The sequence below is a fragment of the Poromitra crassiceps genome (genome assembly GCF_964638095.1).
Source record: "Poromitra crassiceps genome assembly, chromosome: 1".
NCBI classification, from domain to species: Eukaryota; Metazoa; Chordata; class Actinopteri; order Beryciformes; family Melamphaidae; genus Poromitra; species Poromitra crassiceps.
The window spans coordinates 4,174,680-4,197,073 of NC_139623.1; the positions used below are offsets into that span (position 1 = coordinate 4,174,680).

At 41.7% G+C, this 22,394-nt stretch overlaps 1 protein-coding gene across 1 annotated transcript in view; it reads right to left on the bottom strand.

Moving 5' to 3' along the window:
- The window catches only part of znf236 (zinc finger protein 236), a gene marked incomplete at both ends in the record, with an annotated part of 185,875 nt that overhangs the window by 111,905 nt on the left and 51,576 nt on the right, over window positions 1–22,394 (bottom strand). The window contains 4 exons of the mRNA XM_083637612.1: window positions 6,184–6,316; window positions 6,562–6,765; window positions 14,118–14,390; window positions 22,075–22,249. Of these exons, the coding sequence (XP_083493738.1) occupies window positions 6,184–6,316; window positions 6,562–6,765; window positions 14,118–14,390; window positions 22,075–22,249 (785 nt within the window). The remainder of the gene's footprint in view (window positions 1–6,183; window positions 6,317–6,561; window positions 6,766–14,117; window positions 14,391–22,074; window positions 22,250–22,394) is intronic.

A 22,394-nucleotide genomic window follows, 5' to 3' on the forward strand; every position in this document is an offset into this window, starting at 1 on the left:
CTCTTAAATTGGTTCTCAAAGTGAACCAGATTCATGCATTTTAGTTTAAAATGTACACTTTTTTCTTACAGGGGGCATGCCCCCCCGAAACCCCCAAGAGGGTCGAAGCAAGGTCTACCCAACACAATCTCTCCAAATCCTGTGGGAAACATACAGTAAAGTTATTAGTATTTTCTTTGTTCTTAAAAATATACATTGCCTGTTTGTGTTTTGCAATATGGATATTGTTTTATTTATAATTAAATTGAGCATTGGGCCTTTATAAGAATGTTTATTTGTATTATTTCAATTGTCACACTCATGGATACATATTTGAGGTTTGTTTATTAATTGGGAAAAGGACCACTGGAACAAACGCCTGGAACGCCTGGAACATGATCCGGCTACTTTTTCAATCTGACTGGCTACTCAAAAGTTTGGGGAACTCTCTGAACAGCATTCTGCTTGATTTGAAAATACAAGGAAAGAGGCAGAAGAGCGTCTCCTCTTGTCTCACCATAGTCTTTGGCTGTGTTCAGAAAACTGAGCTATATTAAATATCAGACCAGAAAAATGACCCGGAAACGGCGCCAGGACACCCTTCCCCGCATAGAGGAAAAACGTTATATCAGAGTGTATCAGAGACAGAGTACGATATAAATATAGCCCCGTTATAAACAACTAACCAATGCTGGTGGTCCGTATGGAAACAGTGTTACTCGAAATGGTTAAAAGTGATATCAATTTGGTCATTCAGTGGTGTTTTACTCCCATGTAAAATAACTAACGTTAGCCGCTAGCATTAGCCACAGTAGCCGATTACCCATAATGCCATAGGTTATCCCAGCACCCAGGAACGGCTCGCGCTTCTTTTAATGCATAAAATAAAGCTGATAAAATATACAATTGATTCACATTGAAGTACACCACGCGAAAAGACCACCGTGACGTAACATTGTACCAAATCGGCCATTAATTTGAGCCCCCCCCAAAAGGGCACTTTTGCTGCTGAAAATGATACAGTTTATACAATTGTAACAGTTTGGTCTCAAATTTGGAGATTTTGACCAGAATCCTTCACACACCATCCCAAAAGCCATATGTATTGGTTAAAAGCTGTTAAAAGCTTGGGGTTTAGTCTGCTTTAAGTGGTGGGAGCACAAGTAGGGAGAAGAGCGGAAAAGTGGCGCATCATCTCCACCCTCCAGTGCGCGTAGCGCACCAGATTCCTAGTGTCTTAAAATTTGACCATTTTCATGCCATAAATTACAGTATTCAGTGTTTCCCCCATAATTGCATTTTTGTCAGGGTGGAAAAGCCTCTAAAACTGCATTTAGAGCATGGGGCATGAAAGGTCTCCATTGTAACCCAAGATAATGTCATAAACATTATACACACTCATATTAGCTTCAATTCAGGGGCTTCCCACTGATTTTTGGAAGAAAAAAAAGGCCAACATATCAGCAATATAGACGGATTTCACAGAACTGTGTTGCTAGGGAACAGTTTGGAACCTAGCTTATGTCCTGTCAGTTATTACCTCCGACAAGGAGGTTATGTTTTCGGCGCCGTTTGTCAGCAGGATTACGGAAAAACTACTGGGCCGATTTTCATGAAACCTGGTAGGAGATTGTAGCATGGGCCAAGGAAGAACCCGTTTTTGGTGCTTAGCCGATCCGAGACGGGGCAAGGAAGGGGGCGGGGCTAGGGAAAAGGGGCTGTAACTAGGGATAGGAAGGTTGTATAGAGTCGGGATTCGAGGGGTGGGTAGGGGGAGTGGCTAGGTCTACCTGGATCGTGGGAGGGGGTGTGGGCAGGAAAGGGCGGAGCCAGGGAAAGGGGACCGTAGCTAGAGATAGGAAGGTAGAGAGTCGGGGTTCGAGGGGTGGGTAGGGGTAGGGCTGTCAAATAATATTCTACATTGAAATATATATTCGAATAAGTAAGCTGGGGGCAATTTAGAATGTTTATGTTGTCAAGTTAAAACCTTCTATACCAGTCTAAAAACAATACCTCATTAGTATTGTATAATATATGGAGACAGAAACGTATGAAAATGGGTAAGTATACAGTGGCACTGGGTATGAGATTATTATTTAGCTTGAGTTTCTATCCGTCAATTGTAAAACCTAGCAGAATAACAAAGGACAGTGCAACACTGATTGACAATATTTTTACAAATGTAATTGATCATAAGATAAGTGGACTATTAGTGACTGATGTAAGTGATCATTTGCCTGTCTTTACAGTGTTAGAATTGAACAATAAGTTAAGATTAAGAGAAAATAGCCACACTAACAATTTGGTTAGAATAAAATCACCGGAGGCAATTTTGGCTCTTAAGGCAGAACTTTTGAGTCATAATTGGCAGGAAGTTTATGTAGAGGATACTAATGAAGCTTACAATGCATTTCTGGAGACATTTCTGTCACATTATGACCGACATTGTCCATTGAAAGAGTACAATCCTAAAAAGAGGGGGAAACCATGGTTAACCAAAGGTTTGGAAAAAGCTTGTATAAAGAAGAATAGGCTCTATAGGGAATTTATCAAGCAACGAACTAAGGATAAGGAGGACAAGTACAAAAACTATAAAAACAAATTGACATCTATTATGAGATCACAAAAAAAAGACTATTATAATCAGTTATTGCAAAAACATAAAAATAATATCAAGGCTACCTGGAGTGTGCTTAACTCATTCACTGCCAGTTTAGGACTGCCAATATTTAGCACAGGCCAAAGATTTTCATAATTGTTGGTCATCTTTCAAAACCCACAGTAAATTATCTATTAGCACCAGAGTGATTTGCAATACCTCAAAATGAAGATGTACGTCTCTGGGTTCACCAGGGAAAAAAAAGTGAGCTTTTAGCATGTTCTGTACTCTACTTATAGCCATTTATATACACCCTGTTTTCCCCCAAAATGTCTCTCTGAGAAAAGAAATAGCAGAAAATGGCATTTATGTATTTATGCACACAATCTCATGCAGAACTCGCTCTCAATTCTTTTATTTTGAACTGTATTGACATCAGACATGTAAATATTATTCGTTAGGACACAAATGACAAAAAAATATATATATATATATATATATATACACATGAAGTGCTTTTTTTTTACATTCAACAATACAGTTTACTCGGTGTGAGTGAGTGTGCAGACAGACAGACAGACAGACAGACAGACAGACAGACACACCGACAGACAGACAGACAGACAGACAGACAGACAGACACACACACACACACACACACACACACACACACACACGATCCCCCTTTTAGATTTCTAACCCCACATATGATAAGCAATAACCACGCCCTGTGGCGCTGGGATTGGCCAGGAGCAACACTGGAGGGCACGCAGCCCAGCGATTACATGAACCAACTGAATAGCTCTTGAGAAAGGACAGCGGGCTGCTCTGACTCCCGCTTCTGCCTTGTGCCTTGCTGTTGTGTGTTTATTTTGCACCCTTCCTCGTCCATGTCTCCCTGTCATATCCCCTGCTATCTGATCGTTCCCGTTTTCCCCTCGGCTATTCAACACGTCCTCACCGCCCTCGCAAACTGATCGATCATTTCCTCATTCCTCCGATGATCAAACACATCTCTTGATTACTTTCTCCCGGCTGGCACAGAGGAAGGCGACTCCAGCTCGTGCAGCGCGCCGAGGCGCGTTTCAATGGCGTTTCTCCTGTCTGCACAAGGAAGCGTTACCAGTTTTCTGCTTTTCCTCCTGCTCAATTTCAAAACAACAGCTGCGGTATGTGTTTGTTCACGTGTTGTCTTAGATGATAGGGACCTGATACCATGTGACAGGCTGGGGAAGTGTTTAAACTACGCCCTGCAGTAATAAAAACAAAAACACGTCAAACACGTCATTGGCGGGGAGGGCTATTTCTGATAACACGTCAAAGACGTCATTGGCGGTGAATGAGTTAATGACATGATTAAAAATCGTAGTAAAAAGGACTTTCCCACATATTTTGTAAAAAATGACAATTCAATTATTGAAACTATAGAGGAAATTGTTAATGAGTTTAATGATTTTTTTGTTAATGTAGGCCCAAATTTGGCTAAGGAAATTAACTTTCCTACAGATGAAGGCAATCATATTGATTTTGCACTTAACAACAGCAACTCAATGTTCCTTGGTGGAGTTTGTGAGAGTGATGTGTGGTTAGAAAGTTTAAGAATAAAAAATTCACTGATGATAACACTATTGATATGTCAATTATAAAAGAAGTTTTTGAGTGTGTCCTCGAACCATTTACTTATATATGTAATAAATCCTTTTTAACAGGTATTTTTCCTGATAAAATGAAAGTGGCCAAGGTGGTTCCAATCTATAAAAATGGTGACATACATACTGTATCAAACTATAGACCTGTATCATTGCTTCCTCAATTTTCAAAAATACTTGAAAAACTATTTGTAAATAGACTTGATGGCTTTATTGAGAAATATGAGTTATTGAGTGACCATCAATATGGGTTTAGGAGCAATAGATCAACATCTTTAGCAGTGATGGATTTTGTGGAAAATATAGCAACAGCAATAGATAAGAAACAACACACTATAGGTGTATTTATTGACTTACGTAAAGCATTTGATACAATCGATCACTCATTACTTTTACAGAAACTGGAACGTTATGGGATAAGAGGTGTCATTCAACATTGGTTAAGAAGCTATTTAAATAATCGGTTTCAATATGTAAAAATTAACAATACCGAATCAGATCTTAGAAGAGTAACCTGTGGTGTTCCACAGGGTTCGGTATTGGGACCTAAGTTATTTATACTTTATTTAAATGATATTTGTACAGTATCTAATACTTTGAAATGTGTTACATTTGCTGATGATACTAATTTATTTTGTTCAGGGGAGGACATGAAGAAATTATTGTTAACAGTAGAAAGGGAATTGATCATGTTAAAGAAATGGTTTGATAGGAATAAGTTGTCACTAAATGAAAACAAAACAAAATTTATGGTGTTTGGTGGTGTTATGGTTGACTGTGAAATTAAGTTGAATCTAAATGGAGCTGAAATTGAACGAGTATATGAAACTAAATTCTTGGGTGTAATTATAGATCATAAACTCTGTTGGAAGCCACATATAGAATATATTAAAAGTAAACTAGCTAAATCTGTTGGTATTCTGTACAAAACTAGGGATCTGCTGAATATGAAATGTTTGCATATATTGTATTTTTCACTTATAGTGCCATATATGTCATACTGTGTTGAGGTCTGGGGTAATGTATATAAAACAAATATAGATCCTATTATTAAACTACAAAAAAGAGCTATTAGAATAATAAATAAAGTTGGTTACCTCGAATCAACCAATCTATTATTCATAAGGTCCTGCACCTTAAAATTCGTAGATATTGTGTATATAAAAACGTTAGAAATTGTTTTCCGTGTTAGGAGTAAAAGCCTTCCAGTTTGTATTCAACATTTTTTTAATTTAAGAGAAGGAAATTATAATTTAAGAGGGTTATGCATTTTTAAAACAGGAAAAGCGAGAATTAATGTCAAATCTCGATGTGTTTCAGTTTTGGGAGTTAAACTATGGAATAGCCTTTGTGATGATTTGAAATTGTGTACATCATTGTTGAGGTTTAAAAAAGCCTTAAAAAGTAAAATAATTCAGGATTATAACTTACAGTAAATTCTGTCTTTCTTTCTATTTTTTATTTTGTTGCAGATATTCTGGGTTTTTCTAATGGATTATACAGGATAGGCAAAAAATAAGCCTTGGCTTCAGCCTATTCCTTTTTTCGGTCATTGACTGTATAAATTGTATTTGTGTGAAATGGTCTGTACAGGTATGATGATGTTCTCTTGCTGTATATTCACACAAATTGTTACATTTGTTTGTGGTTCATTATAACCTATGACCGAAAATAAACCATTCATTCATTCATTCATTATAAGCTCAAGGACAATAGTTCTGGTGTTATTAAATCCTAATGAAAATGTCAAGACCATCAAAAGTGTGATGAACAAAACGGATAAGGGAAAACAAAAACAAATCAACAGAATGCCAAATTTCTCAAAACCCAAAAGATCAATAAGGTCCGATTATAATAATCACTGGTGCACAAACATTCAGTAAAAAATACTGAAACCCATATGGCTCAAACCGTATGAGAAAAGGTGCATGACAAAGTGTCTTAGATACGCATTACCTGACATGCTGTTTGAGGTGGCTTGATTTCTTGTAGGCCTTGTTGCAGAACTGACACTTGTAAGGGCGGTTATTGTCCACCATTTCCAGGTACTGTTGGAAAGCCAGGCGAGGGTTCTGGGAATGGATGTAACCTGTGCAGCAACATGTGGCCCTCCATGTGAGTAGACTATTCATTTTGTACAACAACACATATGGTACGTAAAGAAACATCTATGTAGTAAAGAAACATCTATGAAGTAAAGCAATCTATAGCGAAGAAGGTAATCACTTCGTTCCAAGGACATACGAGTGTGTGTTTGTGTATATAGGAACACAGACATTTTATTATTGTTATGTACTGTATGTAAGCATGCGGCTGCCTGTGTGTTCTTCTCACCAAGGTCGGTGATGAGAATGGGCTCCTGCAGGGGAATGTCAGGCAGAGGTAGGTTACTCTTGGACACTTTGGTTTTGTTGGTTTTCCTCGGGAACTTGTGCTTCTTCTGCTGTAAGCTTTTGAAGTGGGAGGCAATGTGTGTTTTTCTGTGGCCCGACGTACGAAAGATCTTGTCACAGTGAGGGCAGGCAAAGGGACGCACACCTGTTGAGAGTTAACAAAAAAAAACATCAATTTCAGATTCAGATCAAGGCATTAGTTGATCAAACACAGCCAGCTGCTAAATGCTGAAAATAAGATGATGCTCAGTTAGGCCTTTGTATAGGCACATCAAATTATTCCATAGATATGCCACAGAAAATCCCTAAATACCAATTTTGTAATAATGCAATTACACAAAGCTCTACTTAATTAAGCTTTGAACATCAGCTAACTATCCTTAAACCTTAAAGTCCCTGGAAACCAAAATCCACAAAAACGTTCTAACTATGTTATTTAGGGTCTTATGTTAGTAATTTTGTGCCTCCGAAATTATTATACATTACTTTCAACCCAAAGCCTTAAAATCGACACTTTTCTACAAGATTCTACAAAGTACTTCCTCATTGAAGACAGCAGTGCGCGAGGTGCTAAAACGCAGGAGCTTATGACGTCATAAGCTCTATATAACCTTTGTACACACGCGCAATCCGCACCCACCCTCCCTTTGTCCGTTCTTTGCCCCCAGTGACAGCGCTCCCTCGCTGTCCGTCTCCCTCCCACTCTGTGTGCCGTCGTGCCAAGCGCTATGCTTCTCTCTCTCTCTCTCTCTCTCTCTCTCTCTCGGGACTAGTGAGAGAGAGAGCACAGAGAGAGACACACAGGCTGGTGACGCGAGGTTACTCTCTCTCACACACACTATCTCTCTCTCTCCCTCTCCGAGCAACGAACACACACACACACACACACACACACACACACACACACTCGTGCTGACAGCACGAGTGCTGTGTTCGACACACAGCACTCTATCTCTTTCTCCGTTTCCCTCCCCCCCTCTGTCTTGCGCTCTCTCTCTCGGAAAACCTGCTGCAGACGGGACACGCCCACACAGTTCGCGGGAGAAAATACACTCTAAAAAATAATTGATTCTCATGAGTTTTGCCACGACTGTCAAACCTAAATTTATATACGGTACTTTGCGACGTTCATCATCGTTCAAATTTGGCTGGTGGCTTATTAACATAGGGTCCTGTGATGTGATGAACTCAAAATGCTAAATAATAAAGAAATATTTCTGGTTTCCAGGGACTTTAAGCCTATTTGTGTTGTATTATGCCTCAAGGAAAAATGTGACGAGAAACTGCACACTGCTGGGGAAATATTTAAACGAACATTTAACACAACATGTATTTTGTCATTATTTACTCTTGATCTGCTGATGTTAGGTTGCATTCACACAGGATCAGGCAATGCGGCCAAAGCACCAGTTCTCCTGTTGATATTAACAGGGGTAGTGTGTTTTAGCTGTGGCAGTGGGAGAAACGCAACATGACATCATGCTGCGGTGGCCAACATGACATCATGCTGCGGTGGCCAATCAAGCAGTCGGTGATCAGAACAGGAAACGACCACAGGAAGAAGAGCCTTGTTTACCATGTAGCATCCCGCTGTTTACCGAGCAACTGTGAAGATGTAAGAGAGACTGATTGCCGCCGCCACTGGTTATTATCCTATCGTAAATGACTGCATGATTCTGGGAACATAACAGGAAGCAGTGTCTGTGTGCTTCGTTTCAGCAAGAGCTGGCATCAGAACCATAGGCTAAATGAGCCCCAAGTGTGTGTGTGTGTGTGTGTGTGTGTGTGTGAGAGAGAGTGTGTGTGCGTGTGTAGAGACACTCCCACACAACCCTCCACTAATCGCTGCATCAACGGATCATGTGTGAATGCAGCCTTACCCTGATCCAAAGACGATGGAATTCAAGCAAGACGGCCCAACTTCAACTCACTTCCTGTCATTTTGTCACGTGGGTTTTGCCCATGGTTTTCCACAGACACGCCCACTTTTGGCTCATTTCCACCACATATAACAGCACAGTACGGCTCTACTCTACCTAGCCTTACTCGTCTCTACCTGATATAGACTTTGCTTCCACAGCAAGTTTACTCGCCTCCGCCCACACCTGGTCATCATAACGACCGCATATCTGCCCTCCGCCCATAGCCCAAGTAGGCTATAACGTATAACGTTAAAATTAAATCCATACACTGAACTTTTAAACTGGTTATGAAATACTGGTGCCTCTAAATGACCAATAGTGGAAAAGGGAGCTTCTTGGTTACTTTTTAGAGAAAAATGACCTACATGGGCAAATGTGACCATCGGCCAGGAGAATGGATATCAATTTGTTGTCATTTACATGCATGCGCTGCGTGGGGGACGGTGGTTACGCTACGGGGAGAAGGGAAGCCACTACCTCGGCGGCCACTCGCCAGGCAAGACCGCGGCTTCACTAAACCCCCGCCTCCGGCCTAGCGGAGCCGACGTAACTACAAAGGGCTTCCCGAGCAGCTGACTTTTTCTCTCTCAAAACAATTGAAAACCACCGTCATGTTAAGGTTGAGCAAGGAGATCAATTTTATTTCACCAGAGCCGAAGGCAGCAACACAAAAGACTGATGGAAATAACAGAAGAGAAGGTAAGTCCCACTAAACGGGTATCCAGCATTGACAGACACAGTACACACGATTCTGCCTGACCAATCAGTCGTCTGCAGTGTTTTCACGTCAGCGTATGGTCCCGAATGGAATCTCAACAAAGCAGGGACTAACTAGCACGACTCAAACCCGGGCTGTCCAGGTTTTTGATCGGTGGAATGAGACAAAAAAGTGAGTCGAGCTGGGCGGGGCCGCGCTAATACCAGCGGTGGAAATAGACCATTAGGAGACTTTCGGCAGGTCTGAGTCAATGGTTGACCATGCCCATTTAGGAGACTTGCTGCTACCATTTGTTAGAATTGGCGGAGCCTGCGGTGACCCATCTATAGTAATATAATATCTATGCCTGATCTGATGTCAGTTAAACACAGAGGTTTCTGTCTTCACATAACACACAATAAGTTAAGCGACTCACCATGGCTGCTTTCTTCAAAACAACTGAAGAGGGCATTTGGGTGAACTATTACTTTAATTTTCCAAGTTTCAAAAGTTAATTAAAGTCCCTTTTCAATACTTGAAATAGAGAAACAAAACAAACAACAAAAAAACAGCAAATGAATTTAATTAAATCAGACGGAATTTAATTAAATTGATAAGACTGAAAAACAAATACCCTTTGTGATGTTTTGTACTGAAAAGTGAAAAATGAAGGCCCTTTTTATCCAAAACGCGCACACTCACACACACACACACGCAAGCACACACACACACACACACACACACACACACACACACACACACACACACACACACACAAAGGTAAACACCTGATATAACCTATCAATTAGAAAGATTAAGACTAATACACACATGCACATTATAATTAGAAACTTAACAGGTTTGTATCAAATACTGACATTTCATGCATAGCGGCAGATAACTTAAGCTCATCTCTCCTAACAACAAACAGACAATAATCCAACAGATTAATACAAATGACGGCCCTGGCTAATGGCTTCAAAGGCACAACTATAATTACAAAGGTCACATTTTGGCATCTCACCGAGAGATCTAAGTAAATACCTTAATGGAGGCCGCCAGGGCAAAGTAAACGAATGCTGACATGACACGTACCCCAACACCTAACGCCTATATTGATTATGCCATCTTAATTGCGGTTGATTGCATTGGTATTCAAGAGGTGTAAGTGACGTGGGTTTGATATTTAGTCACACAAGCCATACGTAACTGTCTGACACTTTTAAAACAAGGTATACATTTCACATTATTAATACTCGTGCACTGCAGTATTCAATATTTTCCCAATTTTGTGGCTTGAATGTCAAATTACCGTATTTAGTTTAAATGAGTAAATAAAACAAAATTAAACTGCTTTGTTTTTCCATTCTACTTATTGTTATTTCGTTTTGAAACACCCAGAATACATTCAGGCGGTGTCTCGTCGTCATAGAAGCATGGTCAATGGGTCAGCATGGGGGAAATCCTCCCGTTTTCCCCCATGGCTACACACACACACACAGACGTTACCGGAAGTAACGTGACCGACTCTATCTATATACGCCAAGATAATGTAATGCAATGCTCTTCTGTTCAAGAATAGTCTCTAAGGCGACATGGTCTCTGCATAAAATAGCAAAGTGTTGTTGCCTTCTGGCTTTTGGTTCCATGTTTATGTGAGAGAAACCAGAGATCATCTCTGGTCAAAGCTAGTGACTCACTGGAAGCAGGCTGTGGGGATAAGCTCTGTCACAGGCAGTGTAAACACAATCTGTTCCGATTGTGTTGACACTTCCTGTTAGTCTCTCAAGCCAGACTTTTGCATAAGGTGAATAAAAGACACCTCTTTGCAATACTTGTCAGATGAAATGCATGTATCTGGTTGTTAATGTATGGTAATTAATTAACAGTGTTGGGAGGGTTACTTTTAAAATGGATTCCACTACACAATACTGAATACATGCCCTAATGTAATTTGTAACGTATTCCATTAGAATACTCAAGTTAAGTAACCTATTCCGAATACTTTGGAATACTTTTGGAATACTTCAAAATATTGCTGAGTCCATTTGTCTGGGTCACTCTGAATGTAGCTAACACTTGTTTACTTATAGGAATGGGCTTGTTGTTACTGTCTTCAGAGGAAAGGTTATGCAAGTATGTAAACACAAATGTGGTACGTTTTGTCCTGCAAGTGACACTGTTTAAAGAAAAATGGAATCCATCGGGGAACGACGAAACGTCTTCAGTTTTGCTTTACCCCTTCTTTAATTTCCACAGCATCAGGTAACCACAGCAAAGAGCATCTAGTTGATGTAAAAATCTTTTAGATTAAAAAACATCAGACACAAATATCAAAATATAGCAATGTGGATTTACTCTTCACTAGAACACAAACTCGATCTGAAGATAAAGATAGCAAAATATCTGAAGACTTGTCTTTTTAAACTATGCTCCCAGTCCCAGACATGTGTTTATTGTTTGGTTTGTTTGTTTGTTTGAGATAGGTTTAAAGCATTACATCATGTTAAACATGTCAGGAGGCAGGTACACTGCGCTTGCACAATTTGCAAGCTTCAGATGAGTTTGAGAGCAAATGAAACAAAACAAACAAATAGAAGAATTTCCTTCAAGTATTCTCTTTTTAAAGAAAGTACGGTAAGCGTATTCAGAATACCACCAATTTCAATTGTAACTGTAGTGGAATACAGTTACTCATTTTGTATTTTGAATACTGTATTCTGAATACATTTATTCAGTTACTCCCCAACCCTGTTAATTAATATGCGCAAACGTAATAGTGGGCATTTATCGCCCATTGTATTTTTAGCACCTCGTTTTGGCTCGTTAACAGACTGGGATGATAGTTTCATGATAGTTTGTTGAGTCACTTCTGTCGCTATAGACCCCTTATACGACTACGTCACACTGACATGACGCAGCGTCGATGCGCAAGACGGAGGCAGAAAGACAGACTCCACGCAGCCCTGTCAAGTAGTTTTCCAGTGGCTGGAAAACTATTCGAGCAAGACATGTCTTCGTGTTGTGCAGTGGGATGCCACAATCGGAAAGCTATTGTAGCAGAGTATTCGGGTCCGCCTATTCACACTTGGTTAATAAAATAATAAACGATAGAGCCAGGCTGTAACGTTATAACAAGCTTCTCCCCACATATCCTGTTCTAAGGCAACTCGAGGGAACATACACAGTCTCGCACACACGCAATAGAACACAACACAACACTGAACAGTCTGTTACACTATCAACAAAGCAAGGACTAAAGTTTTACCGAATCCCGTCAACTCATACTGCTTTTAATGCTAATCGTAGGTGTCTTTGGTTGCAAGCCGAAAGAGGAAATCGTTAAAAATGCCCGACTATGCAGTGCGCGCTCATTTCATATCAGGTAAGCTGCCTGAAGCTGTAGGCTGCTCAGCCACGTTGCTCGGTTAGTTAACGACCAAGTAACGTTACATAATGTCATTATTGAGTTGTGTGCATTATCAACATAACAATATATCTTTGCAAGTTACAGAATAATTATCTACGCTATCCCCAGTTATAAAGGAATGCACGATATGTATTGCCGGCCACTAGGCTTGGCCAATTTACAGCGCCAGTGCGTATGGGTCTGTAAGACATATCCCATTAACCAACGTTAATTTCAATGCATAACATTGCTTATCACTAGGCGATAAGCTGTGGTAGTAAGCCGAGAACTGCATTTTAAAACTAAAATCTAACTGTTTGTCGCAGATGGGCACAGAGCAGTCCTGACAGCGGGGCTTTTACACAGTTCTCTGTGTCTGTCAATGCTGGGCTCACGGCTTTTTGCCTACACGATGCGCGCGCAGCTCCAATGTTGACAGCTGTATAAAGGGTCTATATCATTGATAGTTGAATGTCCTTATTTAGGTAAATCCTATTGTCTTTCATTGTCTTCCATGCGTGGAGCTGTGTCGTCATGGTCGTCACAAGAATTGCGTGTTTTTCTTTGCCAGCTTACACGGCGACGATAAAGCTTAATTTATACTTATTAGAAAGTGTCGCTCAGCACATGGTCGCAGACGAAAAATAAAGTGTCGCTCATGTTGCTGCATTTATGCTTCTCTCCGCGGCGCAACGGTCACGTGACGCTAGAGACAGAGGGAGGCAGAGAACTAGTGCAGTGCAGACAGGCAAGAGAGGGAATGCTGTCAGTGAACCCACGTCGGAGGCAACATGTAACTGCAGCTGCATATAACGACACACAACCACACAATCACCTCCTCTCTCTCTGGGAAGTTGGTCACGGTGTTCTTTGTGATTTTCACAAAGTCATACATCAAGGACATGCTGATAAAAATACCGGGGACACGCTCATTAATTTCATTTCAGCGAAAACTAAAACAAAGAAGTCGCGCGTGCCCGTCTATATAGCCAATCACACTTGCGCGACATTATGTGACGTAGTCAGCGACACTAGACATTTCACCAGGTAGCAGACACTGCTCGCAGACACTTGAAAGTGTCGACTCAAGTCCTCATTTCTGTCGGCGACCGTTTCAAAAGTGTCGGCAGACGAAGCATAAATTGGGCTTAAGGGTTATCAAAGAATTCCACTCTGGAACCTGCTTTCACTTTTTTGCATTTTCAGGCCCCAAAAACGCTGTTGTCATGGAGCGTTGTTGTGTAATGGAATCATCGTTTTCTGTATTCTGTATTATTCTGTATGCCTACTGGTACGCTATGAAGTAACCACTAAAGATGCAACATTTTCAATAATATATGAACAAGAAAATAAAAAAATATATTTTTGGCATTTATTGCTAAATAGGTGCATGTCATGCTATTTTCAATTATTTCCCTGTGAAATAAAATGTGAAGTGCCACTCTCCCGAGGAGTTGATTGCTGCTCACCTGTATGGAGTCGCATATGAACCTTCATGCTGCCTGAGGTGGAGAAGCATTTCAGACAGCACTGGCACTCAAAGGCCTTGATACCCGTGTGCGTTTTCATGTGAGCGGTGAGGGTGCTCTTCACAGCGAAGGCTCTGAAGCACTGCTTGCACTTGAAGGGCTTCTCGTGGGTGTGGATGCGGATGTGGCGAACCAGATCGCTGGGCTTCTTGAACTCCTTGGAGCAGTATGGGCAGCCATGCCAGCGGACGCCGTTCTCCTCCCTGATGGAGCCTGGGAAATAAAGCAAAGCGAAGTGGGTGTACAGAGTGACATAAATTTGATGGAAGAGCTCGGCTGTTAGTCAAACCATCCTTCATCAAAACAGCATGGTTTTAAGGCTGCAAGTAATGATTCATTTCATTAGCGATTCATCGGTCTATTATTTTCTTGACTAATCCATTAGTCATTTGATCTGCAAAATGGTGATGTATGTCAAAATGTCAATCACCTTTTCCCCAACAACCTTTTGATTAACTCATTCATGGCCAGTTTAGGACTGCCAATATTTAGCACAGGCCAAAGATTTTCATAATTGTTGGTCATCTTTCAAGACCCACAGTAAATTATCTATTAGCACCAAAGTGATTTGCAATACCTCAAAATGAAGATGTACGTCTCTGGGTTCACCAGGAAAAAAAAAGTGAGCTTTTAGCATGTTCTGTACTCTACTTATAGCCATTTATATACACCCTGTTTTCACCCAAAAGGTCTCTCTGAGAAAAGAAATTGCAGAAAATGGCATTTATGTACAGCACACAATCTCAGGCAGAACTCGCTCTCAATTCTTTTATTTTGAACTGTATTGACATCAGACATGTAAATATTATTCATTATGACACAAATGACAAAAAAAAAATATATATATATATATATATATATATATATATATATATGAAGTGCTTTTTTTACATTCAACAATACAGTTTGCTCAGTGTGAGTGTGCAGACAGACAGACAGACAGACAGACAGACAGACAGACACACAGACAGACAGACAGACAGACAGACAGACACACACACACAGACACACACACACAGACACACACACACACACACACACACACACACACACACACACACAGAGAGAGAGAGAGAGTTCTGTCCACAGCTGCTGCTAGATCGCACCTCCTTCCCCCGCACCTCCTTCCCCCTCCTTCCCCATCAGCGTTTTGCCTCCTCTGCCTCTGCTCGTTTTCCTCCTCTCGTTCGGGCTGGGACGAATGCTGCGACACACACAGGAACGGGTCCGGCTTGGCTTTGGGACCAGGCGCTGCTGGAACCGGATCGATCATGTTCGTCACGGGTTTGACTAGGCAATCCAGGTTCGCCCTGCAGCAAGGCAGCAGTGCAGCGCGGCGAGGGGGGTTTCAATGGCGTTTTTTCCTCTCTACAAGGAAGCGCGTTTCTCTGTTTTTCCTCTTTCTTCCTCGTTTCAAACAACAGCTGCGGTATGTGTTTGATCGCGTGGTGTCGGCTACCCTTTGAAGGCAGGGACCTGTGTCTGTGTCACAGGCTGGGAAAGTGTTTGCTGCACGCGCTGCACTAATAAAACCAAAAACACGTCAAACACGTCTTTGGCGTGGATGGCTATTTCTGATAACACGTCAAAGACGTCTTTGGCGGTGAATGAGTTAACAGTCCACAATCCAAAGATAATCAGTTTAATGTCATAGAAGACTAGCTGGCTGTGGGTGCTAGCGGAAACGCTGGTCTGAACGATTAATCAATTCTAAAAATAGTTGGTGATAAATTATCTGTTAATCGACTAATGCAGGGGTTCCCAAATTTAAGAATTCCGGGGCCACTTTGAAATCTGAAAATAATTTTTTGTGTGTTTGCCAGTAGGTGGCGCGATGCCAAATTGCACAAAATTTGGCAGTGCACTCCATCACACCCCCCTAAGCGCACTCCCCAAGTTTGAAGTCGATCGGACAAACGGTTCTCGAGATAAACCGATTTGTGTTTGCCAGTAGGTGGTGCTATGACGAATAGCACAGAATTCAGCACTGAACTCCATCAGGTACCCCTAAGTGCACTCCCCAAATTATTTGAAGTTAATCGGACAAATGGTTCTCGAGATAATCTGCTTTTTGTGTTTGCCAGTAAGTGGCGCTATGCCAAGTCTGTGTGTGTGGGGTGGGGTGGAGGGGTGTCTGTGTGTGTGGGTGGTGCCATGGTATCGGTTGGGCGGGGCCTTCGGCCCAGCTGACGTCACAAAAGTGACATTGTGACGCAAAACGTGACTTACAGACAGACAGACACCGCTACCCGTCCACCTAGGCAATTTTATTATAGGTGTACATTCTTTCATAATAGGTATTGTAGATTTGGAAGCAATTTAGACAGGCCTTTAAATTTAAAGATATTCCTATTAACACACCTATCACAAAGAACTATGCTTTCCCTTCTTCTATTTCTGATAGTACTTTTGTACTTTGGAGACTGAAGGGAATATCCACCCTTGAGGACCTATTTATTGAGGACACCTTTGCATCTTTTGATCAGTTCTCCGTTAAGTTTAATCTACCCCCGTCTAATTTTTTTTTAGATATCTGCAGATTCGTGACTTTTCTCGCTCCAACTTGTGCCACTTTCCAGAGCGTCCACCGTATCCTTGGACCGTATCCTCAAACTGAACCTGCTGTAAAACTGAACCCTGCTGTAAAAGGATATATTGGTATGCTTTACTTTATAATTAACACTCTTGACCAAGTTCCACTGGAACCCCTCAAAAATAGATCGGTGAAGGATATGGAAATACCTATTCCTGAGGAAGCATGGGATTTAGCAATCAAGAGAATACACTCTTCTTCAGTATGCCCTGAGGTTCGAATATGAGCTGCTTCCTTCCGGGCTCCGCCTTCGTGCCCCCATAGTTAAAAAGAACAGATAGAGAAATTCCTTTGTGCCTGTCTCTATCAGAGCGATGAACGCTGCTGGGGTACAAATGTAATGTCTCCCCATCTGCCGTTGCTGTTATTTTATTTATTTTATCCTTTTATTTTTTTATCCTTTTATCTTTATTTATTCTTAAGGTCCTTACACATCAAGAGCGATGCGAATATACGGCACGAAATTGCGATGCGAGTTTTGACCCACCTGTCAATCACAGCCACAGATGTGTACACGTCGGAAGCGAATTTCTGAAAAATCGACCGTGGTTCGAAAAAATAAACACCGCAATAACGCTCCGCGAAACTTCGCCGTTGGTATGCACGGTTGCATTGACTGATATAGGTTCGGAAAATATTATTGACGTGCGAATTAATCGCACGAAAAAAACGTGCTCGGTGTGTAAGGACCTTTAGGGGTACAGTATATCTGTATTATATACTTTGTCTGCCCTTTGGTCTGGACCGTGGTTTTCCTTTGTGCTTTAATACAATGATACATTGTAGCTCTTTCTTGTTATATAAATGTGCTGCTGAGAGTGAAGGCAGTCACTCGCCACACTGCACTTTGCTACTACGCACTTTATATCTCTACTGTGCACTTTAGATCGTTGCTACTGTTGTCATTTGCACTTTACCTGTTGTGTTGCACTTTAACCTGCTACTCTAGACTGTTTTTATAATGTCTTTATTGTCCTATTTGTTTTTATGTATGTACTTTGTACTACGCTTTTTGCAATCCAATTTGCCCTTTTGGGACAGTTAATAAATCTTGAATCTTGAATGCTTGAGACATTGTGTTATTCAGTTTAAAGTGGTCCATCGCCTTCATTACTCAAAAAAAACTGGCTAAAATGAATCCAGAGCTAGACTCAACTTGTGATAGATGCAAACAAGCTACCACCAGTCTTTGGCCCAATTCCTATCCGCCCCCTAAAGACTCAAGCCCTGTTCCCTCACTCCCTCTAATGGCCGCCAGCGGAAAGTGGTTGAGTCATCAAGTGTGGAAGGGATCCACATTGGATAAATAGAAGGATTGGGACAGCAGAGCCCTTTGCACTTGACAAGATGATGTTGACTCTGGCAGGTTTGGGGCTCGCTATATATTGTTTATTGTCAAGACACCTAAAGTGTTTGAGGGATAGACTCCCTGATGAGTCTGTTCTCATCCAGGCTCTGGCTCTACAGAGTGGACAACAGGTCATTTAAAAATAATAAATATAGCCTACTGCAAAATCTGCAATTGATAACTGTGTAGGCTAATTATAATTAAAATAAGCTTAATAATGACATGTCACCCAACATTATACACAATGTCAGTACTGTACAATACAGATTCGGTAACACTATTTCTCATTTATCAAAAACGTTGTGGATTGCAATTGTAATAGAAATGATAGATGATTATACTAGGATTGTGTAATATAACTACTTGCATTCCACTGATATAATATTTTTGTCTAATCTAAAATCCCTATTAATGTAATGTTTCATTGTCAATTTACGCATTCCAGCGCACCCCGTACACGCGGCTCCTCGGTCTCCTCGTTCGTTTCGTGCGTGTTCTTTTTTTTTAACAGATATTTGCGCCCTTCCCCGGTAACCCCGTTTTATACGTCACAACGCTATGCATTGTGGGCAATTCCCTTTCCGTAAGTGGCCACAGCTGCTCCCTTACGGTAAGGGGGCAGAAAGGGCTCACTCCGAGCCCTCATTCACTTTGTGATTTCACCGTGGGACATCCCTAAGCCCTCGCTCCCTTCACGTGAATGTGCCTCTAAGGGCTTGAGTCAGTAAGGGGGTGGATTGGAATTGGGCCGAAGTCATATGTTCTGGTCCTGTCCGAAATTAGCTCAGTTTTGGCAACTTATTTTTGAGGCCCTGGCCACTGTCTTGCAGTATCATTTAGAACCTTCTCGTTGGAGTGCCATTTCTGGGGTGGTTCCAGCTGGTGCACACCTAAACGCTGCTCAGTTCAACCTAGTAGACCACACCACTTTACTAGCTAGGAGATTGATACTGTTCAAATGGAAAGATGCCTCCCCTCCCACTTTTGCACGTTGGATTAAGGAGGTTATGCAGTCATTAAAACTAGAAAAAGTCAGATATACCATGAGAGGATCAGTATCCAAATTCTACTCAACATGGAGGTAATTTCTTGACTTTGTAGAGGCTTTAGATGCCCAGCTGTTAGCCTGGATTGATTAGTATATGTATACAGTTTTTGTTGTTGTTGTTTTCTCTTTTTGACTTTCTTTTTTACCCCCCCTCTTCTTTCCTTCTCTCCCTCCCCATCGTTGTGTGTGTGTGTGTGTGTGTGTGTGTGTGTGTGTGTGTGTGTGTGTGTGTGTGTGTGAAAGTAATTCAATGCAAACGTTTTTGAGATGTTTCTTGCCAAGTGGGGTGGGAATATGATGATGTTTTTTTAAAGAGTTTGTGGGGTGAGAGGGTGGTGAATGGGAGGGGTACTGGAGCTATGAGCCCAATGCTCAGTTCATGTTGTCTTGTAATGCCTTGCTTTTACTTTCAAAAATTTAAAATACCGTAAATTCCGGACTATAAGCCGCGGCTTTTTTCCCGTTTTTTGGCCCCTGCGGCTTATATAACGGTGCGTCTTATCTATGGATTTTTTCAGAAAAAAAAAAAAAAATACAAATAAAATCTCTCTTTTTTAGCACTCTTTCTAACTATAAATCCACTTCTGTTTTAATTTCCTCTCTTGCCCTCTTTTCACCACACCGCGGACACTGTGTGCACTGTAAAAATAAACAACGGTGGTGTTGTGTTATGTTGTTTTGTTGAAATGTTACGGTAATACGGTAAATGGGAGCTTCCTCAAACAGCCATCTCTTTCCCGACAATCCCCTCTGTGCGTGACCACTTACATATGGTAATTACGGTAAGCAAACGGCCACTCGGCCATCAACTCCCTCCCCCGACTACCAGGAGAAAATCACAAACTTCGGCGAATTCACACAAAGGAAGATCAAGGAATATTCCATCGAACCGGAGCAGATCATAAATATGGATGAAGTGCCTTTGACGTTCGACCTGCCACTCACTCGGACTGTTAACAAGAAGCGCCCTGGAGGATTCTTTCACCAAAAAAAAGCTTTGCTCGTTCTCGACAGCATGAGAACGAGCAGTAGAAGCAACACTCTCACTTACCATGGGGAAGGTACGCAGAAATTCACACGACGCAGCTTTCAAGTTGAAAGCAGTCAATCTCGCATTAAAAGAGGGAAACAGAGCAGCCGCGCGTAACCTGGGCATCGATGAGTCAATGGTGAGGCGTTGGACGGTGCAGCAGGAGGAACTGTCTCAGCACGGAATATTATAGGAGTGTGAAAACATCCACAATCACCAACGGGTTCCAAAACGCTGGACTGCTGCGGGATGAAGAGGATGACGCCGCCACAGCTGGCGCTGAGGGCCGTCAGAGGCTGTTCGATGCCGACAGTGATGAAGAGGAGTTCGTTGGTTTTGAGTGACAATGAAGGAGAGAGGAGAGTGGTTGACGAAGCCACCCTGAACCTGTTCGTTTCCGACACTGAAGATGAGGACTTTGGTGGTTTCAGTACGCAGGAAGAAGAGGAAGACGAGGATTAGTGACTTGACTTCTCTGGTTACAGGTTTGCTGCACATATAGCCTATTGTTGTGTGATTTTGTCTGGGGATTAGTGACCTGACTTTTGTTTTGTTTTGTTGAAATGTTAATAAATGGGAGCTTCCCCAAACAGCCATCGCTTTCCCGACATTCCTCTCTGTGCACGAACCCTTTCATATGGTAATTAAACATCAAAACACCCGCGGCTTATAGACCGGTGCGGCTTATAGAAGAAAAAAATAGTCAATTTTGGTCCCGCGGCTTATAGACCGGTGCGTCTTATAGTCCGGAATTTACGGTAAACCTTGTTTAAAAAAAAAAAAAAGTATTGTCGCTGTCGGTGGGAAACGTCCTATCTCCAAAACGGTAACTTTTCAGGAAATGAAAAAAACCCTGTGTTCTTAAAATACTGAACACCACGTCGTCAAAGTTGGCACACGTCTTCATTATAGTCAGTTTCTTGCTGGATGTGTCATTACATTATTGACATCTTACCTGAATAAACTCAAATGATGTTGTTAAATGTTAAATGATGTTACAGGATTATCAGCCCGACTTTGAGGCACTTTCTCCAGGGCGAGCAGCCTCCGCAACCCTTTTGGAGTGCACGGGCGGCGATTCCTCCGGCGGCAGCCGTGGGCCCGCTCCCAGGCCGAGGACGAGGACGCAGTCTCGGGGGAGCACAGCCTCCCACTAACGGTAACATTACTCTCGTCAGAAACCACTTTGATCTGCATAGTTTAAATGAGTTTGCAGCCTAGGGATAATTCGAAAACATTTTATTGATCTAAATTATTTACGTCAGACGAAGCCAGAAACAAACAAAACAAATACACGGCGCGTCTGCCTGTGTCTGTTTTCCGGGTAATTGTGGATTACAGAAGGAACCCAGCCCTACCTTCCCCAATCACCCTTTCATTTTTTGTATGCAATGTGAGTACTATACGAGGGATCAGCTGATCCGCATTTTGGTAAACAAACCGCATGACTGGAAACGGCAATAGGACCCTATGGAGCCTGAGCATCCCACTCTAGCCGGCTGTGCTGTTTACAATTTAAAAACGGCGACAGTTCACACAACTTTAACACGACATACATCAAACTCTTGAGCTACTTCTGCTCTCACTCAGAATGTCAAAATATAAGCGATGTGATGTATAGTTTTTGAGATATTAACGTTTGTTTGGCAGAATTGGCACAACTCATACTAGTTAACTACTGTGGGGTTCCGCATTTCTGGGTGGATGTGATGTCACGCTGATCCCTTGTATTAGAGCAAAGCAAACCGGAGTCTAATTCCTTTGATGTGCACATACTTGGCAAATAAAGCTGATTTCTGATCTTCTGACTTAACTTAGCAAACAAATGTACAATATTTTAGTAGGTCACATGTGAATCTTCTATGAGAGCCACTCTACCTGGCATCTGTACAGGTTTCTTGAATATGCTCCTCTTCCTCTCCTTGGCTGGTTTATCTGGGCCAGATACTTTCTTGTTGTCTGCAGTGGCGCCCTCTGTGGACTGGTTCTGGGACTGTCTGATGCCGTTACTCTGTGACTGGACCACACTCAACCCGCTGTTCTCCAGAGCTTGCTGCAGAAGCAGAACATAAATCTGTTCACATACCAGAACTCTGATAAAGTAGATAAACACTGTCTTCCTATACAATTAGAGTACATTCCTCCTTACAATGCATGCAATAGACAAGATTTCAACAACATAATTTAACCTTCAGCGC